The following is a 27,011-nucleotide window of genomic DNA, read 5'->3' on the forward strand; positions in this document are numbered from 1 at the left end:
GAGCAAAATACTCACGTTTTCGATACGAAGTCAAGTCGGGCGAAATGGCCCTCGACGAGACGACAAAGGCAGAGAAATGAGTCGAGAGTTCTCGTGCGCATGCCCGGTTGGGTAAATTTACTTCTGGTAGCCGTCCTAGCTTGTCCCGCCCTGACATCTTAAGGTCCCTAATGTCAAAATGAGAAATGTTCATTATATTTATCTGAGCGCACTGTTGTATACTTATTTGAGTGGGTTGATTTCTTTCATAATATTATAACAGATATATTGTTGACTACTGTAGTTGTGACGGTCAAAATATTTTTAGTTTTCATTTGGAGGCTTTGTCTTGTTATCTCATTGTATCTTCTATTTTAGGTGCAATTCCCTGGTTTATAACAGCTGAACTCTTCTCTCAAAGCTCCAGGGCTGCTGCTGTTAGTATAGCAGGCGTTGCTAACTGGCTGTCAAACTTTGTGGTTGGACTTGTATTTCCATCATTGCAGGTAATTTCATTATTGAAACCTAACCATGTGGTGTAAAGATCAGCATTGGAACCCGGGTATTCCTTTCTGTTGTTGGTTTTGTTTTGATATTTTGAATGCGTTTTAGAGCAAATGCACAGAAAAATCGAGCAAGATTCGAAAATCGCGGCCATGGTCAAAAATGAAACCAGTCTTAATGAGCCCCTCCCAGGGGTTTTAGGGAACATGGGAACAAGAGCATTTACTTTTAGGGAACAGGGGATACTGTCAAATTATTTTCAGGAAGCAAGGGAACTCTTGACTAGATTGTTGGGATCAAGGGAACACTAAAATCGACCTATAACTTTTTTTTTAACTTTCTGAGCCCCTACAATAAAATATCACGTCATTATAACCTAGGAGTCGTAGGTCCCTTTTCACTTGAGTGTCATTTTGGGAATGTTTGTTTCTGCCATGTGACAGAAAAATATGTTGAGAATGTTACAGCTGATCATGACACAGTTCGATCGAAGTAATCACAGTTGTACCAATTACTGCATGGAGCAATTTATTACAATGGGCAAAACCGTACGGAGAGATGGAGCTTTGAACTTGCGTATCTGGAGATAAGCTTATTGGTACCACAGCTGAGACACAAGGCCCTCAAGGAACTTTTTCATCGGTTGCGATGGGAGAAGAAAAAAGGATTATCTTACGAACAACCTGACCGTGTTGAAATCGAGCTTTTTTTATACCAGAGTTTATACTTTGTTTTGTGGTTGGAATTACAGGCGGTTCTATCCAGTTCTAAAAGGCAAATCTGAGTTCTGGGAGATATGAGACGGACACAGGGGAAGGAAATCATTGTAATTAATCAAACCTATTTCGTATGAAAGTAGAATAATCTCTGGTCTCCTTGAAAGTAGTCATTTTTGTAAAGACACGTAGAGACTGCACATACCGTTGCCGTACAGCAAAATCTTAATCATTTGAGTTTGGCAAGTAAAACACTGTCGTCAACCTAGTCCCTCACGGCCAAAGTAGCCGTAGTAGCATCTCGCCGTAGCGTATCTTAAAGTCCTTATTACTTTTAACTGCTGCGGTCCAGATTTGGTAAGGATCAGTTCATTGGGTCAAGGGTCACGACTTAAAGTCACGGTAACGTCAGTCCGTGACGCTCCTTGATCATAATCGGCTGTAACGCACAGCGATTACAAGATCACGATTACAATTCAATCAGTCAGTCAGTCAGTCAGTCAGTCAGTCAGTCAGTCAGTCAGTCAGAGTCAGTCAGTCAGTCAGTCAATCAATCAATCGCTTTATTAACGCGATATTAAAATGGGCCTTAACGCTGGAGATTTTTAAGGGGGGGGGGTGGAACTTGTCAATGGCAGTTTACCCTACCTTTTCTATGTTATTTGTATTTTACGGTCCAAGTGTGACCGTACCATCTTTATGCTTAAATCCAAAATTCTTGTCATGATACGATTGCCACATTACAAAGCGAGAAAGCATTTTTTGGTGGACAGCAGCTACAACTCTTCCAGAAATCCTCAATTCGACTCAGGTAGACTTCTATCTTGAAGTATCTCGACTACAGCTAAGCAAAGGAACCATTTTCATTAACTCCGGCAGTTCTGCAATGGCCGCCAACAATGGTAATAAACGACGACGTACTGCTCTCCATGATTCTTCTATTCTATGACGGACTGTTAACTTACGCAAAAAAATAGATCTACTGATCAAGAGTTGTTGATTTCACCTCTTTTTTCCATGCCAAGAGGGTCACGCATTGTAAGGACAGCGCGTGACCAATTTACTAGATTAGAAACTCTGGAAACAGTATTCTTTTCAGATTCAGGAAATGGGTAGTCTTATACTTAGGAAAATATTTAGCACATAATTATTATGAGCTGTTACCTTTCCGAGCAACATTGCTACTAGACACGGCGAACGTGGAGCAAGGGCAATCCACTCCTCCAATTAATGGTGTTTTTTTGTGTAGCTTACACGAAGTGTATAGCCACACTATTGTACGAGCTGATTTATTTATTTATTTATTTATTTATTTATTTATTTATTTGTCTTCGAGAGTTAGTCACGTCGTCTTGTGTCGTACGGCGCACTAGCCAATGTGGTCTCTAGTTTCCCCTGCTTTTAGTTTTAAAGGTAAGTCGTATTTGATTTTGAGCTTGGTCTTGAGTTCTGCATCTTATCATTGCTTTTACGTATCGAAAATCTAACTTCGTAATTAAGTACAAATAACGAAACCCGTGTGCAATTGTTGTTTCACTTTCAGGTGTTCATGCAAGTCGACAAATCGAGACAACGGGAGAAAAGTTCCTCTCGAAAGCTAGGACAGACTTGCCATGTGTCCAGTGCAGGTTCTAAGGAGCCGTTGAACTTTTAAAAGCCAATATTCACTGCTTTGAACCGTCAGAAGTTTAAAATGTCTCGATCGGTGACCACAAATTCAAAGACAGTACCGCTTGAGTTTGAAAGCAACATAAACCACAGACGCCTTCTCAAGACTTTCGGAAACAGGAGGGTAATATATTTCATCGTTTTACATTTGGATGGAATTAGTGGAATTACTTGTTTACAAATGTAAGTCACGGAAGAGGTCATTCAACGATCAGTTGACTGTGAAGCCGTCGATTTGCGGAATATATTTTTACCCTTTTGAGTAAGTACGCTTCTTCGCCTCAGTTTGAATATGAACTGTGACCTTTTCTCTTTGTCCAAGTTAGATATTCAAAAGTGAAATAAATTACCATGTCAGAGTTACTTAGAAATCATAATCACATTGTTCGAAAAGTAAGCTTAGTGTATTTGGAGATTTAGACAATGATTTCTTTGCTATTTTTTTTAATTAACATTGTTGACCGTACATTAATTATTCCATGAGTCCAGGTTGGATATGACACGATGGATAGCCAACGAGGCATGTAGCACTGAGTTCACTATAATGATTTCATATCCATCAAGCGTGAGTGCAGAGTGCACTACTGGGATGGTTTGGGGATTGACGTCGCTAAAGCAATATGGTAATAAGGCACTATGGCACTATGGGTGGTGCATGTACCTACGTTACTTCTCTGAGTACTTCAAAAAGCTATATATTTGTTTCAGAAAGCTCCTCGCTTTCCTTGTGGTACTTTTTTCTTCAGAACAAAACCAATATTTGCCCTAAATGCATGCGCAGATTAATAAGCCTTAGTGTCAACTACATATCAGGTGAGAGATACATTTCATACAAGATCACACAGTAACGTTGGGCGCTTTTCCTTGTGGTAGCACCCTAATAAGTCATACGCATGCGTTCTAGCATCGTTAGCACGATACAAGAATGCTAGGGTAACTGGGTGTCTTGGAATAACGCCTAACTTGGTTCAAGAAATATCATCTGTTGTTTTTAAACTACACTAGCGCGTTTATTTCATCCTTAAATTGTCTCTGTCAAAGAGACCAAAATGTTCATACCCCCAGCCGAAACTCCCCCGAGTAAGTGGCGTTAAAACTTGTCAAATTGTACAAAAAACCCAACAGACTGCTCAAATATTGCTGCAGACTCCGTGGCACCTACTGAAAGCATAAATTTTATCAGTCTCTGAGGGGACTCATTCACCGATGAAGGATAAAATCTCGGTCAAGTGGCGCTGTTTACTTTCAATACCTCTCGTTGAAACGCTTCTCAGTTGTATTAATCGATATCAGTGTCTATTTTAAATATAGGTGGTTTTATAGTTAACGCCAAAGGTGGCAACAGAACGTGCTGTTCCGTGACAATTTGATGATTAGATTAATTCTTGTTTATCGGTCAAAAGAATATTTGCGTTTTAAATAAAGCAATCGTTCCGCTTCCATTTCTTCATCCGACATTCAACTTTCTCCCATTTATCTCCAGCTGTGAAAAGAATACTAGCACATCTTCCGTGTGTTTTCGAGAAAACAAGAGTTTTAGGTTACGTACCTTTGAGAGGAAAACAAAAGTATCAAGTTACAAACGTTTTCTTGAAGAGTAAAATTGTCACGTTGGCTGCCTAAATGTATAATTTAATTTAAAATGAGCAAAAATCGACGTAAAACACTACAGTAAAATTCGAGAACTGTCTTGACAAACGGTAATTAACTTTAAGTTATTCTTGGACTGTGAATGAAAATACACACATCAAACATAGACACTGCTAAGATTATGTCTCATCAAAATCCCTAGCTGACTAGCAAGGTCAATACAAACCAGGAGTGAATGGCAGGGGTTATATAGGAACTGTGTTATGTGTACTGCGTCAGAGGTATACATTACACTCTGCACTATCTGAGATTGTCTCAATAGTCATTAGTGCAGAGTGCACTACTGGGATGGTTTTGGGGGCTGCCTGCCGCTAAGGCACTAAGCCGCTATGGCGCTATGGACAGCAGCTATGTTTAAGGTAGCGCCAATTGTCCCTTTTTATTGCAAAAGTGAAACGTTACTTTGGCTGCGTAGCTTTTAGAATTACACACAGGTCGGTTCAACAAATTCAATCTACAATAGTGTGTTTGTCAGGGTTCAAATGTATTGCTTCTCCTTAGCGGCTTGTTTATTTTTTGCCTTAATTGTGTCTGTAAGAGAGACGAAAAAATTCCCAAGTTAGTGGCTTTAATACTCCGCAAATTGTAAATTTGTGACAAAAAAACCCAGGAAAGTGCTCAAATATTGCTGCAGACTCCGTGGCACCTAATGAAAGCGCAAATTAATTTAATCAGTTTTTGAGGAGACTCATTCATATCGGCCAAGTAGCGCTGTTTATCTTCAATAGTTTTCGTGGAAACGCTTCTCAGCCATCAATATCGTTGTGTGTTAATTTTGAATTGTTTTATTGTTAACAACAAAGGTGGCAACAGAAAAAGAAAGTGATATTTCGTGACTATCTGATAATTAAATTAGTTCTTGTTCATCGGTGATAAGAAAATTTGCATTTTTATTACAACAACATCATTTCTGTTCCGTTTCTTCATCATTACATTAGATATTTAACTTTCTTTCCTCCTTCTTTCTTTATCTCCAAAAAATAAGCACATCTTCCGTGTGTTTTGGAGAAAACAAGGGTTTCATATTACATGCCTTTGCGAGGAAAACAAAAGTACCAAGTTACAAAGTTGGCGTGAAGAGCTAAATTGTCACGTTTGCTGCTTCAACGTATTATTGAATTTAAAATGAACGAAAATCAACGTAAAACACCCGTAGTAATTTGTACGTAATTTTTGGAACTTGAATGAAAATACAACCTTGAAACGTACACACTGCTAAGGGGAAAAGCCGTAGCAGACTACCAAGGTAGACACAAACCGGAAGGGAACCGAGCAGGGGTGAGTAGTTACGGGACCACCGTGCCAGAGCTATCAATTGCGCTCTACACTATCTGTGATTGTCTCGCTAGTTTTTCATGATAATTCAGTTTTATCAGTATATCTTGTAAGCCACACATGTACGCACTGCGGACCTATTTTTTTCGTTCCTTTCAAAACACCGATTATCGTATAGAGGCCAAACTATTTTCTGCCGCTTCTGTTTGCTCAGTGTTGGACAATTTACCGAACAAGTTTCTTGGTCCATTGTAAAAGTTCATGATATTTTCGTTGAAAATCAAAGCTAATTCAATTTCATAATTCAATTTGAATGTTTTCACAGGTGTAATGATGCACTGATTTTCTAAGATGAAAGTGTATTTGGGCTGCAAATTTCTTGCCTTATGCCTTTTTCAACCCGGATTCAAAGATCAGTAATCGGCTAGTTTTATTAACTTCTTAAAAACGGAGAGCGAGGTCATTACGGGAAAATCTCAAACTGAGGCCTTGCCGTAATGTCCGAGCGGTAGCGAGTTCAATACGGTAGGCCAAGGTTTGAGATTTTCCCGTGACGACCGAACGGTCGAGGTTATTAAGTTGTTTATTATCAGGGCCGTAGCTTTCATGAGGCAAGACGAGGCAATTGCCTCGTCTTGATTTTGGCCTTTTTTGTTAACAAATTGTAATGTAAGATATTATTGTAATGTAAGTTATTAAAAAAATCGTAAATAATGTTAGTATTGTAAGTTTTGTTATTATCGTTAAATTGTAAGTTACGTTGACATTGTAAGTAGTAGGTAATTTTTGTATGTAATGTAATGTAAGATATTGCAATAAAAAAAAAAAAAAAATCAAAAACACTGTTGCCGACAGTGACCGCCCGATTGTTTACATCTGATGATCCTGGAAGTTGATTTACACTTGCCTGTGTTAAAACGAGAGAATCTATTTGATGAGAACTAACTGTGACGGAGTTCAATATTTCGGTAATTGTTGTGTCTAAAATGATAACTTAAAAGTTTCTTCGTGGTGTTCCGCTCAGGATGCATGACAGATCTGGCGATGGTGCTTTTCACTTAGCGATTTTAGCTTTACGTAAGACTCTGCAAACTTTGATTGTTTTTAGTGCCACCCATATAATAAATTACTTTAATGGATAAAACTGCACCCATGTCTGTATAGTGCAAACGGGCTCAGTTATAGACATATTTCGGGAAACCCGTTCACAAACTTAAGACAATCGCCAAAATAGTTCGCTTGCCATCGCCCAACTGACAGGCTATTTTTTAGGCGCATTGCCTTCTGCCGTTTTCTGGTTTTGCCATGTTTAGCACCTTTCATAAACATACTGGAGACTACCACGAGCCATAAGCTACTTGAAGTGTACGGTGACTCGGAATTTCTTTTAACGAGTATGTCGAACATTTATGTAAGAAACTTGCTAAGCGTATAGGCGTCATGAGATCAATTAGGGATTACCTACCTTTCAATGAACGCATACTTTTATATAATGCAACTATAAAACCCTTGTTCCTATATGGCGGAGCAGTCTGGAGTATGACATCCAAAGCAAACATTAGACGAGTTTTGCCATTACAAAAGAAAGCTGCCAGGACTATACTAGATGTAAACACTAAGGAAGAACGAACTGTTAGTTTATTTAAGAAGCTGAACTGGATGCCTTTTTATGATGAAATCAATGTTAACAAACTGTGTGATATCTTTAAATGTCTAAACGGGCAATGCCCAGAATATCTATGTAATAAGTTAGTTCTTGTAAGTGACACATCAGTAAGATCCTCGCGTTGTGGTCACATAACACTAACTGCCCCAAGTACAACAGGAAAACAGACGGGAGTAAAACCTTTTTAACATCATCAATTTTATTATGGAATTCTCTACCCCTTAAAATAAGATCCAGCGGAAGCATTTACTGTTTTAAATGCAAATATGTCGAGTACGTTAAGGTGGGGTCATACGCTAATATTGACCATTTTACAATCTCTTAATATTTAAACTTAATATTTAAACTTTCATTTATTATATATAGTTGGGAATTTTTAGAAACTTTTAAATCATTGTAATTATGGATATACATGTATATATTTGTAATTTTTTATTGAAAGTTTTTTCATATTGTAACTTTTTATTGTTTATACTTTGTACTGTACTTAGTTATTCCATAATTCCTCGTAGATTTCAGCAGAGGGCCACTAGTTTATCAGTGTATACTGTCATGTGTCACCCGCTCTAAATAAAGTTTATTGATTGATTGATCGATTGACATCTAAATCAGACCTCATAACGACGTCTTCGAACACCTGTGAGAGTGAGAGTTGCAAAATGGAATTCATGGCCGTGAAGATATAATCAAGGCTCGCTTGAAATAATTTATTTGTTAATATTTCAAAATTTTCTTAGGAATTGCATGTCATTTTCGTGCATCAGCTAACAAACACTTTACAAGTGGAAAAATGGTGATAGTAAATCATTGATCCCGACATGCGTTACGTAGGCTGAATAAAAAGGTCATGATACTGGCCGTATAGTTGTTGAGGAGTGGTTTACGGGTATATTCAGGAACTTAATACAATTAATGGTTTCATAGACGAGCGTTCATTTCAGGTTTAAGGGATGATTTATTATAGTTCATGAAATATTCTGTACAGTAATTAAGTATATGCTATGACCTGGTGATCCTTATAGACCGAGTCTCAATGATTAACTTAAATTTGTCTTATAATTTTATATAATGTACTCCTCTGTTACCACATCCACCACAGCATTAGATTAACCGAATTAAAAAACCTTAAAATCAATATTTTGCTACTGGAAGCGGAGTTTTCTGAAGCAACAGTTTATTAAACCGCTTTTCGCTCACGTGTCATTGTTTTGTTCCCGTGACAATATGCAAATTAGTTGGAATTTCAGAAAAAATTCTCAGATTTTGGGGGTGTTTTTCAAAGCGCCCGCTGAAAAACCCGAGCAAATTTTTATATCTCGTGCAAGAGAAGTATTTCGACACTTGGTAGCCATAAAATGAGCTCCATTCGAGCTCGGCCACATAACGAAGTTTTTTTGCAATAGGCCACGTTCGGTATATCAATATTCTAACATGGCTCCGAGGCTTTCAGGACAATCTTCTATATTTGATGGTGTTTTCTTTGTATCCAAGTCTCTTTTGGGAATTGAGAGACAAAAGAAACCCCGAAAGCCTCGGAGCCATGTTAGAGTATTGATATATCGAACGTGGCCTATTATAGACTTAAGCTTGCTTTGCAACGGCTATTGTCAAATCTTCATCAAAGGATATGTTTTTGCGTAATGACAGCTATCATCTGCAAGCGAAAAAACAGACAAACATAGAGTGCCAAAAACGTCTTCTTTTAACATTAGTTTCTAATTCCCGAAGATATAATTTTAACTGTTAACGCGAGGACGTTTTTGCAATGCTGTTTTTTGCCAATTTATTCGGCCATTTTATGGCCAGAGAGAGCGCGAAATCTATTTTCCCAAGTATTCCTGAAAGTAGACCGTAGTTAGAAAAATCAACCCCAAAACCTTTGAAAACAAATAAATACCTCTCTGTAAACTCGAAATAAAAGTAAGTTAAATTTTGACTGTGGCCACGCTTTGCTCGATTTTTCTGTGCATTTGCTCTCTCTAATAGCGGAGCTCCGGCGGCCCGAAGGGCCGCCAAGCCGAGCCCCATACCCATATAGGAAAGAAAAGGAAACCCATGAGTTAATTTTCTCATGGTTATCATGACTAGCGGCCATACTCCAAATAATAGGAGGACAGAGACATGCAGCCTTGGTTTACCATGTACCTTTTTGATATTGGACATCCATGTTATGATCAATTGCATGACACCTGTCAAAACAAAGTATCCCCTGACCAATGCACCTAACCATATCGCGTGCTCAAGTTTACAGCCCATTGAGGACACCTGTTTTTTTGAAGTTGACTGCTGACCAAGTGCTGGCTTTCGATTAGATTGCGGGCTCATATCCAGTTAACTTGTTGAAAACAGGGCAGGATTGTTCGGAAGCCGGTTAACGCTAACCCAGGGTTAAAAGGTAACCGAATTATAACTTTTTCTTCTATACAAATGTTGTTTTGCTGCTTTGTTTTGTGTATATGGTGATTATTAAAGCTCAAAACCGAAGGCCAAGCAATATACAGAAAACCTCACCGCAAAGTTACACGAAATCAAAATTCTACCTTTTCATGGGTTAGCTTAATCGGCTCTGAACAACTCGGCCCAGGAGCTACGCTTTTAGGCTGGCCTAAATCTATATATTAAAGATACATGTAGACGTGCTTTTAACAGGACCATCTTTGTTATTTCATTTAGGAAACGTTATATCCTTACACTTTCCTGGTTTTCATGGCATTGCTGGCCTTTTTCTTTGCTTTTACCTTCTATCTGGTTCCCGAGACGAAAGGAAAAACCATTGAAGAAATAACAAGATGCTTCAGGAATGAAAATGATCAAAGTTTTCATGACAGAATCGAAAAAGAGAATAATGTAGATGAAGACAACGAATAAATGAGAAGTCATGCCAGTAATCATAATGTCCATTGAAGTTTAGATCAGTTACTTCATTTTTGAAATGCTTGCTTGCTGGTAAGTTACTAGCCTGCAGAACAGGGGTAATTTTTTTGCTTATTTTAGGCGAACAGAGGCGAATGCGGGGCGCGCGCGAAGTGCAAGGCGCACGCGAGGAGAAGAGCGCGAAAAAAATAACGCCTGTATGCAAACTATTATTCAAGCTCTTGTGGCATTCAAGTATGAATGCTGCTACCCAATTGGTTGCTTACGCATCACGTGATCCCCGACTGTTTTTCAAATAAAACGCGGGTGTCGCATCATCTTGTTCGGTGAACGAAGCTATTGAAGAAGTCCTTCGTTTATTAGTGCAGAGTGCACTATTGGGATGGTTTGGGGGTTGACGTCCGCTAAAGCTATATTTCATCAAGGTAATAAGGTGTAAACTTTATTGTTAGTTCAATTAGCTAATTTCAAATAATCAGTTAGTCTTGCGGGCAGGGGGGCTGGGGGCTGGGTGGGTAGGTACCCGTGTGGACTACGCAAAACGGGGCATAATTACGTTGCTCTTTACATTACATGACAATACTAGATATATTTTCGAAAATCTCTTGCTATCCTTGTGGTGCTATTCTCTTAAGAACAAAAGTAATTTGCTCAAAATGCATGCGCAGATTAGGTAACGTCAGTGTCGACTATATGATAGGTAGCAGATACATTTCACACGGGATTTCACACGAACGTTGAGTGCTTTTCCTTGTGGTGGAGCACAACATGTAAGACGCATGCGTTCTAGCTTTGCTAGTTTGATAAATTTCGTTCCGCACTTTTTTTTTTTTTGTTGAGTGATACCACACTCTCATTTTGACCGGATATAGCAGCTATATATTTCAGGTAACGTCAGCTCTCCTTTTTTTAATGCAAAGAACGCTACTCTGACTGTGCGTATCTTCTGGAATCAACACTAGCTCAATTCAAGAAATTTCGTCTGCTGATTTAGAACTGTTGTGTATTTGCCAGGGCTCAAATAAAAGAATGGAAAGATATTGCTTCTCCTTAGCAGCTTGTTTGTTTCCTCCTCTGTGAAAGAAGGCAAAAAGTTCATATGCAGCCGAAACTTTCCCGCGTTAGTTAAGGTCATTCCCCAGTATTGCATTGCGCATCCCTACTGCGCATAATTTCACGCGTGATTAGCGCGCGCGCATTAAAAAATGGCGGCTTATTTGTTTACAGCTGGACCTCGCCATAGAGGTAAATCGTCATTTTCTCGCAATCAAGTATGGTGACCTATCATTTTTTTTTTCTGTTTTGAATTGAGTAATAAATTTCTCTGTGTAAATTAAATTTGGACCAATTCTCAGTGTAGGACAAAAAGCAATCGCCGGAAACGTGAATTTAGCAAGCAATCGTGACTACAATCGTGATGCTATTTTAAGGATTTATGTGGGTATAAACAAGGTGCTGTTGCTCCTGAACGAACATGGGGACCCCTCATTTTTATTTCAAAATTTAAGTTCCTATAATATAAACAATCAATAGGCAAAGTTTCACAAAAATTTCAGTGCAGGTTCTATATCAGTGGAATGACCTTAAATGTAAAACTAGTAACTTCGCAATTGTTGCCGGAGACTCCGTGGCACTTACTAATTTCGTCAGTCTTTGAGGTAACTCGCTCACCGATGTAGGATATAGTTTCGGTCAAGTAACGATCTCTACCTTCATTAATTCTCTTTGGAACGCTCCACAGTTGTGTTGATCGAAAGCATTGTCTATTAGTTTGACGTTTTATTTTTAACACCAAAGGTGACAACAGAATAAGAACGCACTCTTCCGTGACTCGACGTGACTATTTGATAATTAGATTAGTTCTTGTTTATCAGCGAAATGAAAATTTGCGTTTTGAATAAAACAAAATCGTTCCTCTTCGATTTTTCATCAGATATTTGACTTTGACAATAAAGTTGATAGTTACTTGTGATATAGCTAGTCTTACTCACCTCCTTTCGTCCCGGCCAAGGGACTCAGCAGAGACCTTTCTGCTTGGCAAACTCGTTGGGCATCGCGCCCAAAGTCCCGTTCGCTAACAAAATGATGACAGCAATCTCGCCTTATATCGCATAAGGATTCCCGACCGCACAAATTCACGAGTGAAAATTGACAATGAAGTTGACAGTTACTTGTGATAATACATTGTTCGTGGCTAGTCTTACGCAGCTCGTTTCGTCCCGGCCAAGGGACTCATCAGAGACCTTTCTGCTTGGCAAACTCGTTGGGCATCGCGCCCAAAGTCCCGTTCGCTAACAGCAGTGAGGAAATAAAAAATACATATTTGTCATATATTTTCGATTAAACAAGGGTATCATGTTGCATACCTTGGCGAGGAAAACAAAAGTATCAAGTTGCAAACGTTGGCGTGAGAAGTAAAATTGTCACATTTGCTCTTCTACGTATTCTTGGTATGCACGTGACATCATCATTTTCTAAAATCTAAAACTAAAGAGCCGTCAACGTTTTCATCCTCATCAGGCATAAGAGTTAAAAACTTTCCAGCTCAGTTGCTTGCTTCGTTCGAAAACAAGCACATTTTGAATTTCAGAGTTGTGGCGGTGCGTGACAGAAAGCTATGTACGCGTTTGGGGAAAAATATATACTTAACTATGTCGTGATTTTTAGCCTTTTTAGAAGTTAACGTGTTAGGAAAAGTGCTTATTTAAATGTTTGCTAGATCAGTCCAGATAATCAGTCGCCTAGATAGCCAAAGTAAGTTCCAGATGTTTACACTACTTTCCGGCCGCCATGTTGGTGTACCACCGAGGTACACCAACATGCATGGCGGCTCTATAGTGGGATCTGTAAATTTGTGGAGAATATTTCGACGAATATTTGAAGTTTTTGGGAAACGTACAGACTCCCTTCTTTATTTATCTCCTATAACATCACAAAACTGGCCTAATTATTCAGATATCTCCTTTTTAGTGCAGAGTGCACTATTGGGATGGTTATGGGGGTTGCCTGCCGCTAAGGAACTAAGGCGCTATGGCGCTATGGCGCTATGGCGCTATGGCGCTATGGCGCTATGGCGCTATGGCCCTATGGCGCTAAGGTGTAAACTTTAATGTTTGTTTAATTAATTAATTTCAATTAATTAATTAGTCTAGAGGCAAGGAAGTAATGGGAGTAGGGTGGGAAAGGTACATGTGTACTCTACGTAAAACACATTCCATCGCCGTCGCTTAACTTTGAACATCGCAAAGCTATATATTTGTTTCAGGTAACCCCTTGCTCTCCTTGTGGTACCATTCTCCTTAGAACAAAACTAATTTGCCCTAAACGCATGCGTAGATTAGTTAGGGTTCGTGGCTTCTATATGAGGTGAAGGATACATTGCATACGGAATCACGCACAAATGTTGAGTGGTTTTCCTTATGGTAGAGCTCAACATGTAAGACGCATGCGTTCTAGCATTGTTAGTGTAATAACTATCTTTACACGCAGTATTTTATATATCGTGTCATGTGACCAAGGACGGCAGTTATTTTTCAGGTAGCGCCAGTTGTCCCTTTTTATTGCAAAAGTGAAACGTTACTGTGGCTGCATAGCTTTTAGAATTACACACAGGTCGGTTCAACAAATATCATCTGCTGTTTTCAATCTACAATAGTGTGCTTGTCAGAGTTCAAATATATTGCTTCTCCTTAGCGACTTGTTTATTTCTTGCCTTAATTGTGTCTGTAAGAGAGACCAAAAAGTTCTCAAGTTAGTGGCGTTAATACTCCGCAAATTGTGAATTTGTAACAAAGGAAACCAGGAAAATGCTCAAATAATGCTGCAGCCGCCGTGGCACCTAATGAAAGCGCAAATTAATTTAATCAGTCTTTGAGGAGACTCATTCATATCGGCCAAGTAGCGCTGTTTATCTTCAATACTTTTCGTTGAAAAGCTTTCAGCCATCAATATCGTTGTGTGTTAATTTTGAATTGTTTTATTGTTAACAACAAAGGTGGCAACAGAAAAAGAAAGTGGTATTTCGTGACTATCTGATAATTAAATTAGTTCTTGTTCATCGGTAAAAATTTGCATTTTTAGTAAAACATCGTCTCTGTTCCGTTTCTTCATCACTACATCAGATATTTAACTTTCTTTCATTTATCTCCAAAAAACAAGGACATCTTCCTTATGTTTTGGAGAAAACAGGGGTTTCATATTACATGGCTTTGCGAGGAAAACAAAAGTATCAAATTACAAAGTTGGCGTGAAGAGCTAAATTGTCACGTTTGCTGCTTCAGCGTATTGTTGAATTTAAAATGAACGAAAATCAACTTAAAGCACCAGTAGTAATTAATTTGTGCGTAATGTTTGGACCTTGAATGAAAATACAACCTTGAAATATACACACTGCAAAGGGGAAAAGCCGTAGCAGACTACCAAGATAGACACAAACCGGAAGTGAACCGAGTAGGGGTGAGTACTTATGGGACTACTGTACCAGAGCTATCAATTGCGCTCTGCACTATCTGAGATTGTCTCACTAGTTAGTACAGAATGCACTATTGGGGTGGTTTCGGGGGCTGCCTGCCGCTATAGTACTAAGTCACTTAAGCGCTAAGGTGTAAACTTTAATGTTTGTCTAATTAATTCATTTCAATTAATTAATTAGTCTAGAGACAAGAAAATGGTGGGGGTGGGCTGGGAAAGGTACACGTGTACCCTACGTAAAACGTGTGATATCTACGTCAGGAATAAACATCGCAAAGCTACATATTTGTTTCAAGTAACCCCTTGCTCTCCTTGTGGTACTATTCTCTCAAGAACAAAACCAATTTGCTCTAAACGCATGCGCAGATTACACAGCGTTCGTGTCTTTTATATATTAGGTGGGGAATACATTGCATACGGGATAACACACAAATATTGGGTAGTTTTCCTTATGGTAGAACCCAACATGTAAGGGGCATGCCTTCTAGCATCGTAAGTGTTATATACTATGTTTCCACGCGGTTTTTAGTGCAGAGTGTACTATTGGGATGGTTTGGGGGTTGACGTCGCTGAAGCACTATGGCAATATGGCAATATGGCAACATGGCAATATGGAACTATGGAAATAAGGTGTAAACTTTTATGTTTGTTTAATTAATTAATTTCAATTAATTAATTAGGCTTGCAGCAAGGGGGGTTAGGATGGGGTAGGTACTTGTGAGCACTACGTAAAATGGGCGGTGCATGTACCTACCTTACTATCATAATCGCTTCAAAAAGCTATATATTTGTTTCAGAAAGCCCCTTGCTCTCGTGGTACTTTTCTCTTTAGAACAAAAACAATATTTGCTCTAAACGCATGCGCAGATTAATAAGCGTTAGTGTCAGCTACATATATTAGGTGGAAGATACATTTCATACAAGATCACACACTAGCGTTGAGCGCTTTTCCTTGTGGTAGAGCCCTAATAAGTCATGCGCATGCGTTCTAGCATCGTTAGCACGATACAAGGAGGTCACTGTGACTGCGTGTCTTGGAATTACGCCTAACTTGGCTCAAGAAATATCATCTATTGTTTCCAAACTACAGTAGTGCGTTTATTGCATCCTTTGTCTCCATCAAAGAGACCAAAATGTTCATACCCGGAGCCAAGACTCTCTCGAGTAAGTGGCATTAAAACTTGTCAAATTGAACAAAAAACCCAGGAAACTGCTCAAATATTGCTGCAGAGTCCGTGGCAGACACCTACTGAACGCGTAAATTTTATCAGTCTTTCAGGGGAATCGTTCACCGATGAAGGATATAATCACGGTCAAGTAGCGTTGTTTACTTTCAATACCTCTCGTTGAAACGCACCTCAGTTGTATTAATCGATATCAGTGTGTATTTTAAATTTAAGTGGTTTTATTGTTAACGCCAAAGGTGGAAACAGAACGTGCTGTTCCGTGACAATTTGATAATTAGTTAGTTCCTGTTTATCGGTCAAAAGAAAATTTGCGTTTCAAATAAAGCAAATCGTTCCTCTTCCATTTCTTCATCCGACATTCAACTTTCTTCCATTTATCTCCAGCTGTGAAAAGAATACTAGCACATCTTCCGTGTGTTTTCGAGAAAACAAGAGTTTTAGGTTACATACCTTTGCGAGGAAAACAAAAGCATCAAGTGACAAACGTTTTCGTGAAGAGTAAAATTGTCACGTTCGCAACTTATATGTATTATTTAATTTAAAATGAGCAAAAATCAACGTAAAATTCGAGAGCTGTCTTGGCAAACGGTAATTAAATGTAAGTTATTCTTGGACTGTGAATGAAAATACACACATCAAACATAGACGCTGCTAAGATTATGTCTCATCAAAATCCCTAGCTGACTAGCAAGGTCAGTGCAAACTAGGAGTGAATGGCAGGGGTTATATAGGAACTGTGTCAAGAGTACTGCGTTAGAGCTATGCATTACACTCTGCACTATCAGAGATTGTCTCACTAGTTTATGTCAAGTAATGTCAGGTACTAGGTAGCGCCACTTGTCCCATTTTAGTGCAAAAGTTAAACGTATCTTTTAGAATTACCCACAGGTCGGTTCAGCAAATATCATCTGCTGTTTTCAAACTACAATAGTATGTTTGTCAGGGTTTAAATAAAGAAGGGAAATGTGAAGTTTCTCATTAGCGGCTTATTTACTTCTTGCCTTACCTGCGTCTGTAAGAGAGACCAAAAAGTTAGTGGCTTCAATATTCTGCAAATTGTAAATTTGTGACAAAAGAAACCAGGAAAGTGTTCAAATATTGCTGCAGACGCCGTGGCACCTAATGAAAGCGCAAATTAATTGAATCAGTATTTGAGGAGACTCGTTCATCGATGCAGGACAATATCGGCCAAGTAGCGCTGTTTACCTTCAGTACTTCTCATTGAAACGCATCCCAGCGGTATCAATTAATATTGCTGTGTATTAATTTTGAATTGTTTTATTGTTAACAACAAAGGTGGCAACAGAAAAAGAAAGTGTTATTCCGTGACTCTGATAATTAAATTAGTTCTTGTCCATCTGTGATAAGAAAATTTGCGTTTTGAGAAAAAAACAAAATTGTTTCTCTTCCATTTCTTCGTCAGATATTTAACCTTCTTTCATTTATCCCCCTAAACAAGCTCATCTTCCGTGTGTTTTGGAGAAAACAAGAGGTTTCATGTTACATACCTTTGCGAGGAAAGTTACAAGTTACAAGTGACACAAAGTTGGCGCGAAGAGCTAAATTGTCACGTTTGTTCAACGTATTATTGAATTTAAAATGAACGAAAATCATCGCAAAACACCAGAGTACAATTTAAAAGCCGTCGTGACAAACAGTAATTGTACGTAATTTTCGGACCTTGAATGAAAATACAACCTTGAAACGTACTCACTGCTAAGAGGAAAAGCCCTAGCAGACTACAAGGTAGATACAAACCGGAAGTGAACCGCGCAGGGGTGAGTACTTATGGGACTACCGTGCCGGAGCTATCAATTGCAGTCTGCACTATCTGAGATTGACTCACTAGTTATACTTGTATATATATTTAATTCTTTGTTTTTGTTTTTGTTTTGATTAGTATAGGTAATCATACGGTTTCAAGTTCAATTTGGAATTAATTTGCACAAGTGAGCTTTTTGAACGAGAAAAACCGTATGATTACCTATTAATAATATAAACATGAAAAAATTCGTGCGGAGGAAGTGCCGGAAGATCTTTCTTGAAGCCATTTTTTCTCATTTGAGAAAACTTTTTTCAAAGTTTCAGCACAAAATTTTCGTCATCATTTTACGTGATATCATTTTCTTAGAAAAGTTCCTATTATCTTTCAGTCAATCATAATCTAGAATTTCGATGTGTAATTTGCACCGGGTGTTACACTTTTTGCACTGATGTCACACTTTTTACACTGGTGTTACACTTTTTGTACTGGTGTTACACTTGAACTGCACTGCTCTTAGCCAATCAGAATCGAGTAATTTTTTCATGTGTATTATTATCTGTGTAATTGAATTTGAGTAAATAAATAAATAAATAAATTTCTTGACTTTACCCACTGAATGGTTTTCGAATTATTTTTTTATTGCATGACACTGCAACCCAAGAATTATTGAATTTATGCACGAAACTCAACATAAAACACCACAATAATAATCAAAACCGTGTTGACAAACGGTTATTGTAAGTTATTTTTAGGCCTTGAAAGAAACACAAACATTGAGCATACACACTGCTAAGATTATGTCAAGTTTTTGTCTGCTCATATTCTGCAAACGAGAAAAGGCCTAGTTGACTACCAAGGGAGAGAATGGCATGGGTGAGAACCTGTTTGACTACTGTATCAGAGCCGTAAATAACACTCTGCACTCTCTGAGATTCAAGCCCCAAAGATAACTTACAATTACCATTTGTCTAGACAGTTTTAAATTTTATGTTGAGTTCGTTCATTTTGAAGCAAATGTGACAAGTTTACTTTTCACGCCAGCGTTTGTAATTTGATACTTTTGTTTTCCTCGCCAATGTATGCAACAAGATACCTTTGTTTCCACGAAAATATAAGAAAGATATCTATTTCTTGTCACTCACTTCTGGTGATAAATGGAATATAAAAGTTAAATATCTGCTGAAAAGTCGAAGAGGAACGATTTTGTTTTATTTAAAACGCAAGTTTTCATTTCACCGGTAAACAAAAACTAATCTAGTTATTGAGTTATTTTTTTTACAAAAAAATACCTCTTAGTCGGCGCGTCGAGTATTTACGGGTCAATGGGCGAGTGAGTGAGTGAGTGAGTGAGTGAGTGAGTGAGTGAGTGAGTGAGAGATGTATGTATGTCACACCAATCAGATTGCGTCTACTATAAACAGCCAATCAAATTTCTTGTTGTAAAGGTAAATGGTATGTGAGAAGATCTGATCCCGATAAAGTTCAGAACGGCCGTATTCATTCTTCTATAAAAGAGGAGGAAGTATTCATGTATTGGGTTTACTTCGACATTTTCTGTGGGTTAGGCTGAGGATTTTAGTTAAATGAACGAGATGAGCCTTGAGGTTTGAAACAGTTCGTGAGTTCGTAGTATGCAAATGCAACGAGATATTTTTATTTTTAGTTAAAGGTAACTTGATACTTTTGTTTTTCACAAGGAGTAAATTCAATTAGAGGTCACGAATCGTCGCTTCTAATTCTTAGGACATGTTTTAGAGGGGACGAGACTTTAGATTTGAAACAGTTCTAACGTTTACAATAGTAAGTGCGCGTAACGATTGTTTTGTTCTTGTTGCATGCAAATATAACAAGATATTTTTGTTTTTTAGTTACAAAGTGTAATGTGACACTCTTGTTTTTCACAAGGGAGTAAATTCAATTAGAGCGGACGAATCGTTACCACTCTTTCCCACGAGATGTTTGCTATCTTTAGTAACAAATGGTAACTTAACAATTTTGTTTTTTTATATGGGAGTAAATTCGATTAGAGCTGACAAGCTATCGGCTATTGTTTCCAGGATATTAAACAAAAAAGCTTTCATTTCTGGACGGTTTTTACGTCTCTGCAGTAGCAGTTTAATAGTTTTACTTGATGACATTCATTTCAGTCCGATATTTTTTAAGGTAAAAAGTATGAAAACTGTTCAAATGTTCTTTGAAGACTGTCAGAGGTTTGTTTCTCTTTCTGTCTATTTTCGGTGAAGTTGTGTTGTGTTGTGTTGTGTGAAAAGGTAAACTTACGTCTCGTATGAAATGCGAAAAAGTCCCTAAATTAAGTTGAGTATATTTGAGCAAAAATTCCTCTTGGAGGTTGCAAGGGTTATGTGATCGGTGAGTGAGGGAGTTATGCATGTGCGCGTGTCACACCGGGTTGTATCAAAGAACGAATCAAATTGCCTGTCAGAAAATAAGATGGTATCTACATTAATCTGGAGACATGTCAGATTACTGTAGTTTGTTCAGTCAAACATTTTATGGCTTACTATTTAGCTATCTTACCATGACCGATGTAACATCGCAACCAAAGAAAAAATGTCAAATTAACCAGATCATTACTGTACCATGAATGCTCCTATCTCCGACACTTCACACAAAAAAATAACTCTTGCACGCCTTGCGTGCCTATGTTCAAATAGTCACATCAAGTCACAGAATAGTGCGTTCTTATTCTGTTGCCAGCTTTGGTGTTAACAATAAAACCACGTATAACTAATACACAATGCTATCGAGTAATACAACTGAGGAGCGTTTCAACAAGAATTATTGAATGAAGAGATCTTTACTTGACCAAAATTATATCCCACATCGGTGAGCGAGTCACCTCATCGACTGATAAAATTGGCGGTTTCCAGTAAGTGCTACGGAGTCTGCCGCAATAATAACGAAGTTTCTTTTGTCACAAATTTACTAGTTTTACATGTAAGTAACGCGGGAAAGTTTCGGCTGAATATGAACTTTTGGCTCTCTTTCATAGAAGAGGAAACAAACAAGCCGCTAAGGAGAAGCAATATGTTTCCATTCTTCATTTGAACCCTGGCAAACACACAACACGACATTTCTTGAATCCAGCTAAAGAAGAATCCTGGAGATAAGAAGCCACGGTAGCGTTCTTTGCAACAAAAAAAGCTGCTATCTCCGGCCAAAACGAGAGTGTGGTATCACTCATTACAAAATAAAAGAAACGTGCATCTGAACTCGAGAACGGAGTTTATCACTCTAGCAATGCTAGAACGCATGCGTCTTACATGTTATGTTCTACCACAAGGAAAAGAACTCAACGTTTGTGGGTAGTCCCGTATCTTTCACCTAACATACAGTCGACTTTTGACGCTAACTAATCTGCTTATGCGTTTAGAGCAAATTGCTTTTGTTCCTAAGAGAATAGCACCACAAGGATAGCATGAGATTTGCAAAACCATATATATATAGATATGTAGATATGTAGATATGTAGATATGTAGATATTTCTTTTTTTATTTTAGCAAAGGAAGTAACGTGAGTATAACAAGTTTTGTGTAGTGCACACGGGCACCTTTTAGCTACCCCACCCAGCCCCCCTCCCCACAAAGCTAATTGATTAATTGAAATTAATTAATTAAACAAACATTAAAGTTTACACCCTATTGTGTTATAGTAGTCCTGCTGTTAAGAGCCAAAAATAACCAGAATTGTGCATTTTGTGATAAAAGCATGAAACTTCCCAGGATTACGAACCTCTGTGAAAATAAAATAAATAAATCTGTTCTATAATACATCGTTCTTTGTCTAGTATCTGCGTTACTCGCTCGTTCGCCGTTAGATTTTTTACGAATGGTTTGTAGACGGCGCGTAAGCCGATTCAATGACAAAGTTTCGTAAACAAACCCACTTTTAAGCCAATTTACTGCAGGAAAAAAAGAGAAACATGTTATTGGCCGGCTCATGGTCGGTCCGTATAGTGAAAAAACTGTGACCTTGGGCTTGGAAATGCTTGGAAATGGTCGCAGTTTTTCCCTACACGCACCTCCCAGCCGGTCAATAACATATACATTTTTCAAGCTGACGTGTCATGTTCTTTCTTAAATAGACATGTATTTCTTTTAGGCGTTTAATTAGGTCGCTTTGTATTAGTTCTCACTGGGATAATCATACCTTTATATACCACTCCTTGTGAATATCACACCACTTGACGCCGACCAGTTTACTCGAGGCTGTTTTTTCCTTATTGTTAATATCGTTGTTTAAAATAACGTGTGGCATTTTCTAATATTCTCTGGCTTGTAATCTGTGTTCAGCATGTCTCCTGTTCTGCTCTCGATTGTTGCTGGTGGCTCCCTCCACTATTTGTTGTAATATTTGTCTCCTCTACTTATAATAGAAATGTTTTCTATTCGGCTAAACTTCCAAAATGACCTGAAATGACTTTTAAACTTAACTGTAAAGGCCTGTCCAAACGGGAAATGTTTGGCGACCAAACACCATCAAACATTGTTTGGTGGCCAAACATTTTACCGTTTGGCCACCTTGTTTGGTGCTGTTTGATCGTGTTTGATCGTGTTTGGTCGTGTTTGAAAAAATTTGAAGGCCATCAGACATTCGATCAAACAACTTAAAACATTTCTTTTGTTCTCGTGTTTGATGGGCGATGTTTTGCTCATTTGGACAGCCGTATCAAACATGTTTGGCGCGCGCATGCGTCCCACGCTTGCTCAGCGGCCTGTATCCATAGTTTTATCGGTGTTTTATCAAACATGTTTTAACCGTTTGGCCACTCACTTCAACGTCAGCATGTTTGGTCACCGAACAATGTTTGATAATGTTTGGGCGCCAAACATTTACCGTTTGGACAGGCCTTAATGATTTAAAATAGCACTTTCCACCGATCTCCAACGAATATCACAACTGAACTCGAGTGCTTTCCTAACTGAAGGCTGAAAAGCCGAAGGTGCCGTGAACGAAACTGAATGACTCGAATACTAGCGAAATTTTCCGGAAATTCCAAATGAAAACATTTTTTTATTGAATCTCGCTCGCTTTTTCTCAATACATTAAGTCAAAAGCACGATTAACCGCGCGAAAATGTTCTTTCAAAATCTGACAAAGCGACACAACAAAATGTTTCCTGGATCGCGGTGAGTCAGTTTACGTTTTCTCGATCTCGGACAAACAAACAAATTCAAACTGCTCAGTTAACCTAACTATCAAGCCAACAACAAACGAAAATTTCTGTCGGTAAAAGCGTTTCTCAAAAGTTAGTAAAATTTGGATCGGTTTTCCGAAGAATTGAGGACAAACTTTTGGTGGTTGAACTCCAGGAGCTCTCTGTCCTTTACGGCCACTGCGGCAAAAGAAAAGAACAATATAGAACAGGACATTCCTTACAGCTGTAAAAACAAGAGTGGAGAAGAAAGCGAACAAAAGCCCCTGGCTTGGAACTGTTAAATTTTAGATGCTCTTCTTCAATAGCAGGTTTGTGGGTTACGTTTTCCTTTTCACTTCGTTTTAGATTTGATGAGTTGTTCGTCTAAGGCTGAACTTGAACACATGAATGAATGGCTTTTAAAAAATGATTTCTCTTTATTTGATAAAATAAGCATAACTGAACAGAAAACTGAGGTTGAAAGGAAAATGTTAGAAATGTAGGTTAACTTTATATTTGTGCACGCTGCAGTCGTTCCTTCAAGCGGCTGTTCCTTCAAGAGTTACGATCGAGCAAACTGAAGACAGGGCCGACTGAAGTAATTCATCAGAGGCTACCAATATTTTATAAAACTTCCGTTATTAAAGCTCAGTAAAAGTATTATCTTTAATGTTTTTGAAACAGAAGAATTTCGTATGTAGGGCTTCACTTAAAACAGAAATTCGGTAAAACTCTCATGCTCAAGTCTTGCTCGCCGAAAGCATTTAAATGGCTTTCGAGGCCAGAAAAGTTTTATAATGAAAGCTTGTGCTGAATTTTATTATCACCAAATCACTGAGAAATTCTCTCTAAAATTCCCGCAATGCATTGCTAACCTCGAAAGGTTGATACAGACCCGTTTATTGCTTTTTGGTCCGTTTCCGAGTGCCGATCGCGAGTGCCTTTGTTCAACCAGCTGATTCAAGGGTGTCTGGAAAACCTGAATAGCGAATAGCGAATAGTCCCGAATAGTGCGAATAGTTGCGAATAGTCTCGAATAGTGCGTATAGTGGCGAACTGTCGCCAAAGGTGGCGAATAGTGACGAACAGTCATCAATAGTCACCGCTTTAGATCTAATATCCTGCGTTAATTAATTATCCAAATAAGCAACAGAATTTCAATGAATTTATCACCTTTTCTTCTCCGAACTCAGGCTAGGGCTGTCCATCGCCGACATTAAGAAAACAAAAACCACAAGGATAACCTAATAACGTCGTATTAACGCTTTTGCAGTGGTTAAAACAAAAGAAATTACGTTTAGAAACACCTTTTGTCCTGATAAGCGTGTGTGCTTTTTTTAGCGGGAAAATCCCATCCTACGTTGGTGCGAGGTTGACTGCGAGATACTGGGTACCCTATTTGCTACGATTTGCCACTATTTACCACTATTCGCCACTATTCGAGACTGTTCGCCACTATCCGCACTATTCGAGACTATTCGCACTATTCGTACTATTCGCTAGTCGCTATTCGGGACTATTCGCTATTCGCTATTTAAACAATAGAGTGTTTCTTTCGAGGAACTATCGGCTGATAGTTGCCCCGCGGAAATTTGATGTTCTTAAAACAAATATTTGCCCGAGAAGCGAAGCTTCGAGGGCAAATATGTTAGTTTTAAGAACATCAAATTTCCAAGGGGCAACTATCAGACCGATAGTTCCGAGACATAAACACTCTATTGTCTTTATTGTTCACCACTAAATTTTCTTCCGCGCGCTAGTTCAAAAATCATATTGATTATTTTCAAGTTTTTCAGATGAAAGCCGTGAAAGCCAAATGTAAAATTTGAAAAGAAAACCGACAAAAACCCACTTAATACAATTTAAATTGTTTATTTTCTGTAAACCCGCTTGTTTACAGAAAAAGTTTCACGGACGAGTACTATCCATCCGGGTATTTTCCGCGGACGGGCACTATGAGCTGATAGTGTCTCTCCGCGGACGAACACTATCGCGTCACGTGATCGATTTAAACCAATAGCAATCGGAGAAAATTTAGTGGTGAACTATAATGGCGCCTATTCGCTATTCGCTATTCGCGGCTATTCGCTCTTCGCTATTCGGGTTTTCCAGACACCCGCTGATTCAACTCCTGCTCGCTTACCGTAAATTAGCAAACCTATCAAAACCACATTGCTGAGCGAAACTTAGAACTTCGCACCAATCAAAACCACGTTGCCGGAAAAAAAACTAGGCACTTTACACCAATCAAAACCGCGGCTGTAATGCAGTAATTATCGGGAATTTCCTCAGAAATTTACGGAAACCATCGAAACTTTTCGAGTCGCCTTCGGTCTTTCGGCAGTTCACAGCAGCTTCCTCGAATCAGCCTTTACTTTGGTAAGCACTCAGTTCTGTAATTCACTATAGAACACTGAAAGTCGCGTTACGTTAGTTTCACTTGGTAGTCCACTTTTGATCACTTTAGATTACTGTACTCCTGTAGTTCTGTACTGTAGTTCTTTTTAGTTAAGATCAAACGTCATATTAGCTCATTTTTACATCAGTAAAGGTTATTTTCGATCATTTTAGTGTCATTTTAAATCATTTTAGATCATTTTAGATTTATTTCAGATATATTCTAGATCATGTTAGATCATTTTAGGTCATTTTAGGTCATTCCATGTTTTCGTAACTACGCATATCTTGGAGTTTTTCGTCGCACGCAATGTAAACACTGCAAGACCTCTAGCGAAAGCTGAAAACTGAACAAAAATGCAACCTGGGAGAGAATAAGCTTGTTGAAATGAATATTTTGATGCAAAAGAACGATCCTGTTGTATTATAATTTTATGGTACGAGGTGTCACCCCGATCAGCAAGATTATGGCCGATAACAAGACCTGACAAATGTCACGTCCAAATTTTACGTACTTGTAAAACGAATTTAGCAAGAAGTACAACGATAACACAGCCTGACAAATGTCTCGGTACTGGCGCGTAAGCGGATAAATTCGGTTTGTACACAATCGTGCTAGTTCTAGCCATATTATCGGCAATAAACTACGCCAGACAAATGTCTCGTCCAGTCGTGCTAGAGAGACAAAATCCTTGCCTCGCCTTGTCTCGCTCAGTTCTCGACACAAAAATAGTATTGTGGCCCGAATCGGGCCATAATATTAATCTCGCTCAGTCGGGCCACAAATTTTCGTACGGGACAGTGTGTTGTAAACTGAATCCAGTTAACACAGTGTGCTGTAAAATGATTCCAGTCAACACAGTGTGTTGTTATATGAATCCAGTTAACACAGTGTGCTGTAAAATGATTCCAGTTAACAGAGTGTGTTGTTATATGAATCCAGTCAACACAGTGTGTTGTTATATGATTCCAGTTAACACAGTGTGCTGTAAAATGATTCCAGTTAACACAGTGTGTTGTTATGTGAATCCAGTCAACACAGTGTGTTGTTATATGAATCCAGTTAACACAGTGTGCTGTAAAATGATTCCAGTCAACACAGTGTGTTGTTATATGAATCCAGTTAACATGTTACACTCTACTCAATCTCGCACAGGAACTACTACAAAACTACAATGACAACACGTTTTCTCATCGATCCTCGTTTTGTTTTCATTCTCTCCAACGCGTGGGATTTTCGATCCCATAATAATAAGTAACCTGGGGCTGTGCCCAGTCCCTCACGTTCTACTTATAACACACTCCCCTCCAACAGAAATGTCGTCCCGACATTATAACAGGAAATACAAAACCAAAAAGAACAATGGTTAGGAGGGAACGTCAGTTCTCATCATGTTTCAAACTGAATACTTATTGTGGCAGTTCCATTATCCGCAGGTTTTGTCTTTAACAGTTGGTAACTAGAGGGAAAATCCAACACAAATTTCGCTTATGAGTTAAGTCACAGAAGGCGAGCAACAGGTCTGCTTGTCCATGGTTAATACTCGGAGTAATCAGTTGTGACTTCAGGAATGTTCATTACTGGTTTGTCCATATGGGCTGTGGTATATACTGCAGCTGTGGAATAAATGGGATGTGCGGGGTGCAGTGAACACACCGGCAGTGAGGTACAAGCCAGTTGGCCATGACTTGGTAGGGAAGT

At 38.6% G+C, this 27,011-nt stretch overlaps 2 protein-coding genes across 6 annotated transcripts in view; both read left to right on the forward strand.

Annotated features, from left to right (window-relative positions):
- The window catches only part of LOC145482684 (solute carrier family 2, facilitated glucose transporter member 3-like), a 102,928-nt gene extending 76,420 nt beyond the window's left edge, over nucleotides 1-26,508 (forward strand). For 3 of the 5 annotated variants that reach the window (XM_081461323.1, XM_081461326.1, XM_081461325.1), the window contains 2 exons: nucleotides 358-485; nucleotides 10,132-26,508. In XM_081461323.1, coding sequence (XP_081317449.1) covers nucleotides 358-485; nucleotides 10,132-10,326 — 323 coding nt within the window. In that variant the 3' untranslated portion in view covers nucleotides 10,327-26,508. Of the gene's footprint in view, nucleotides 1-357 lie in introns of all 5 variants that reach the window. The other 2 variants (XR_014048796.1, XR_014048797.1) reach the window with 2 other exon arrangements.
- The window catches only part of LOC145482722 (ATP-dependent DNA helicase Q1-like), a 361,760-nt gene that overhangs the window by 281,165 nt on the left and 53,584 nt on the right, over nucleotides 1-27,011 (forward strand). The gene's annotated exons all lie outside the window — the stretch shown is intronic.

The sequence above is a fragment of the Orbicella franksi genome, chromosome 3 (assembly GCF_964199315.1).
Source record: "Orbicella franksi chromosome 3, jaOrbFran1.1, whole genome shotgun sequence".
Taxonomy (NCBI): domain Eukaryota; kingdom Metazoa; phylum Cnidaria; class Anthozoa; order Scleractinia; family Merulinidae; genus Orbicella; species Orbicella franksi.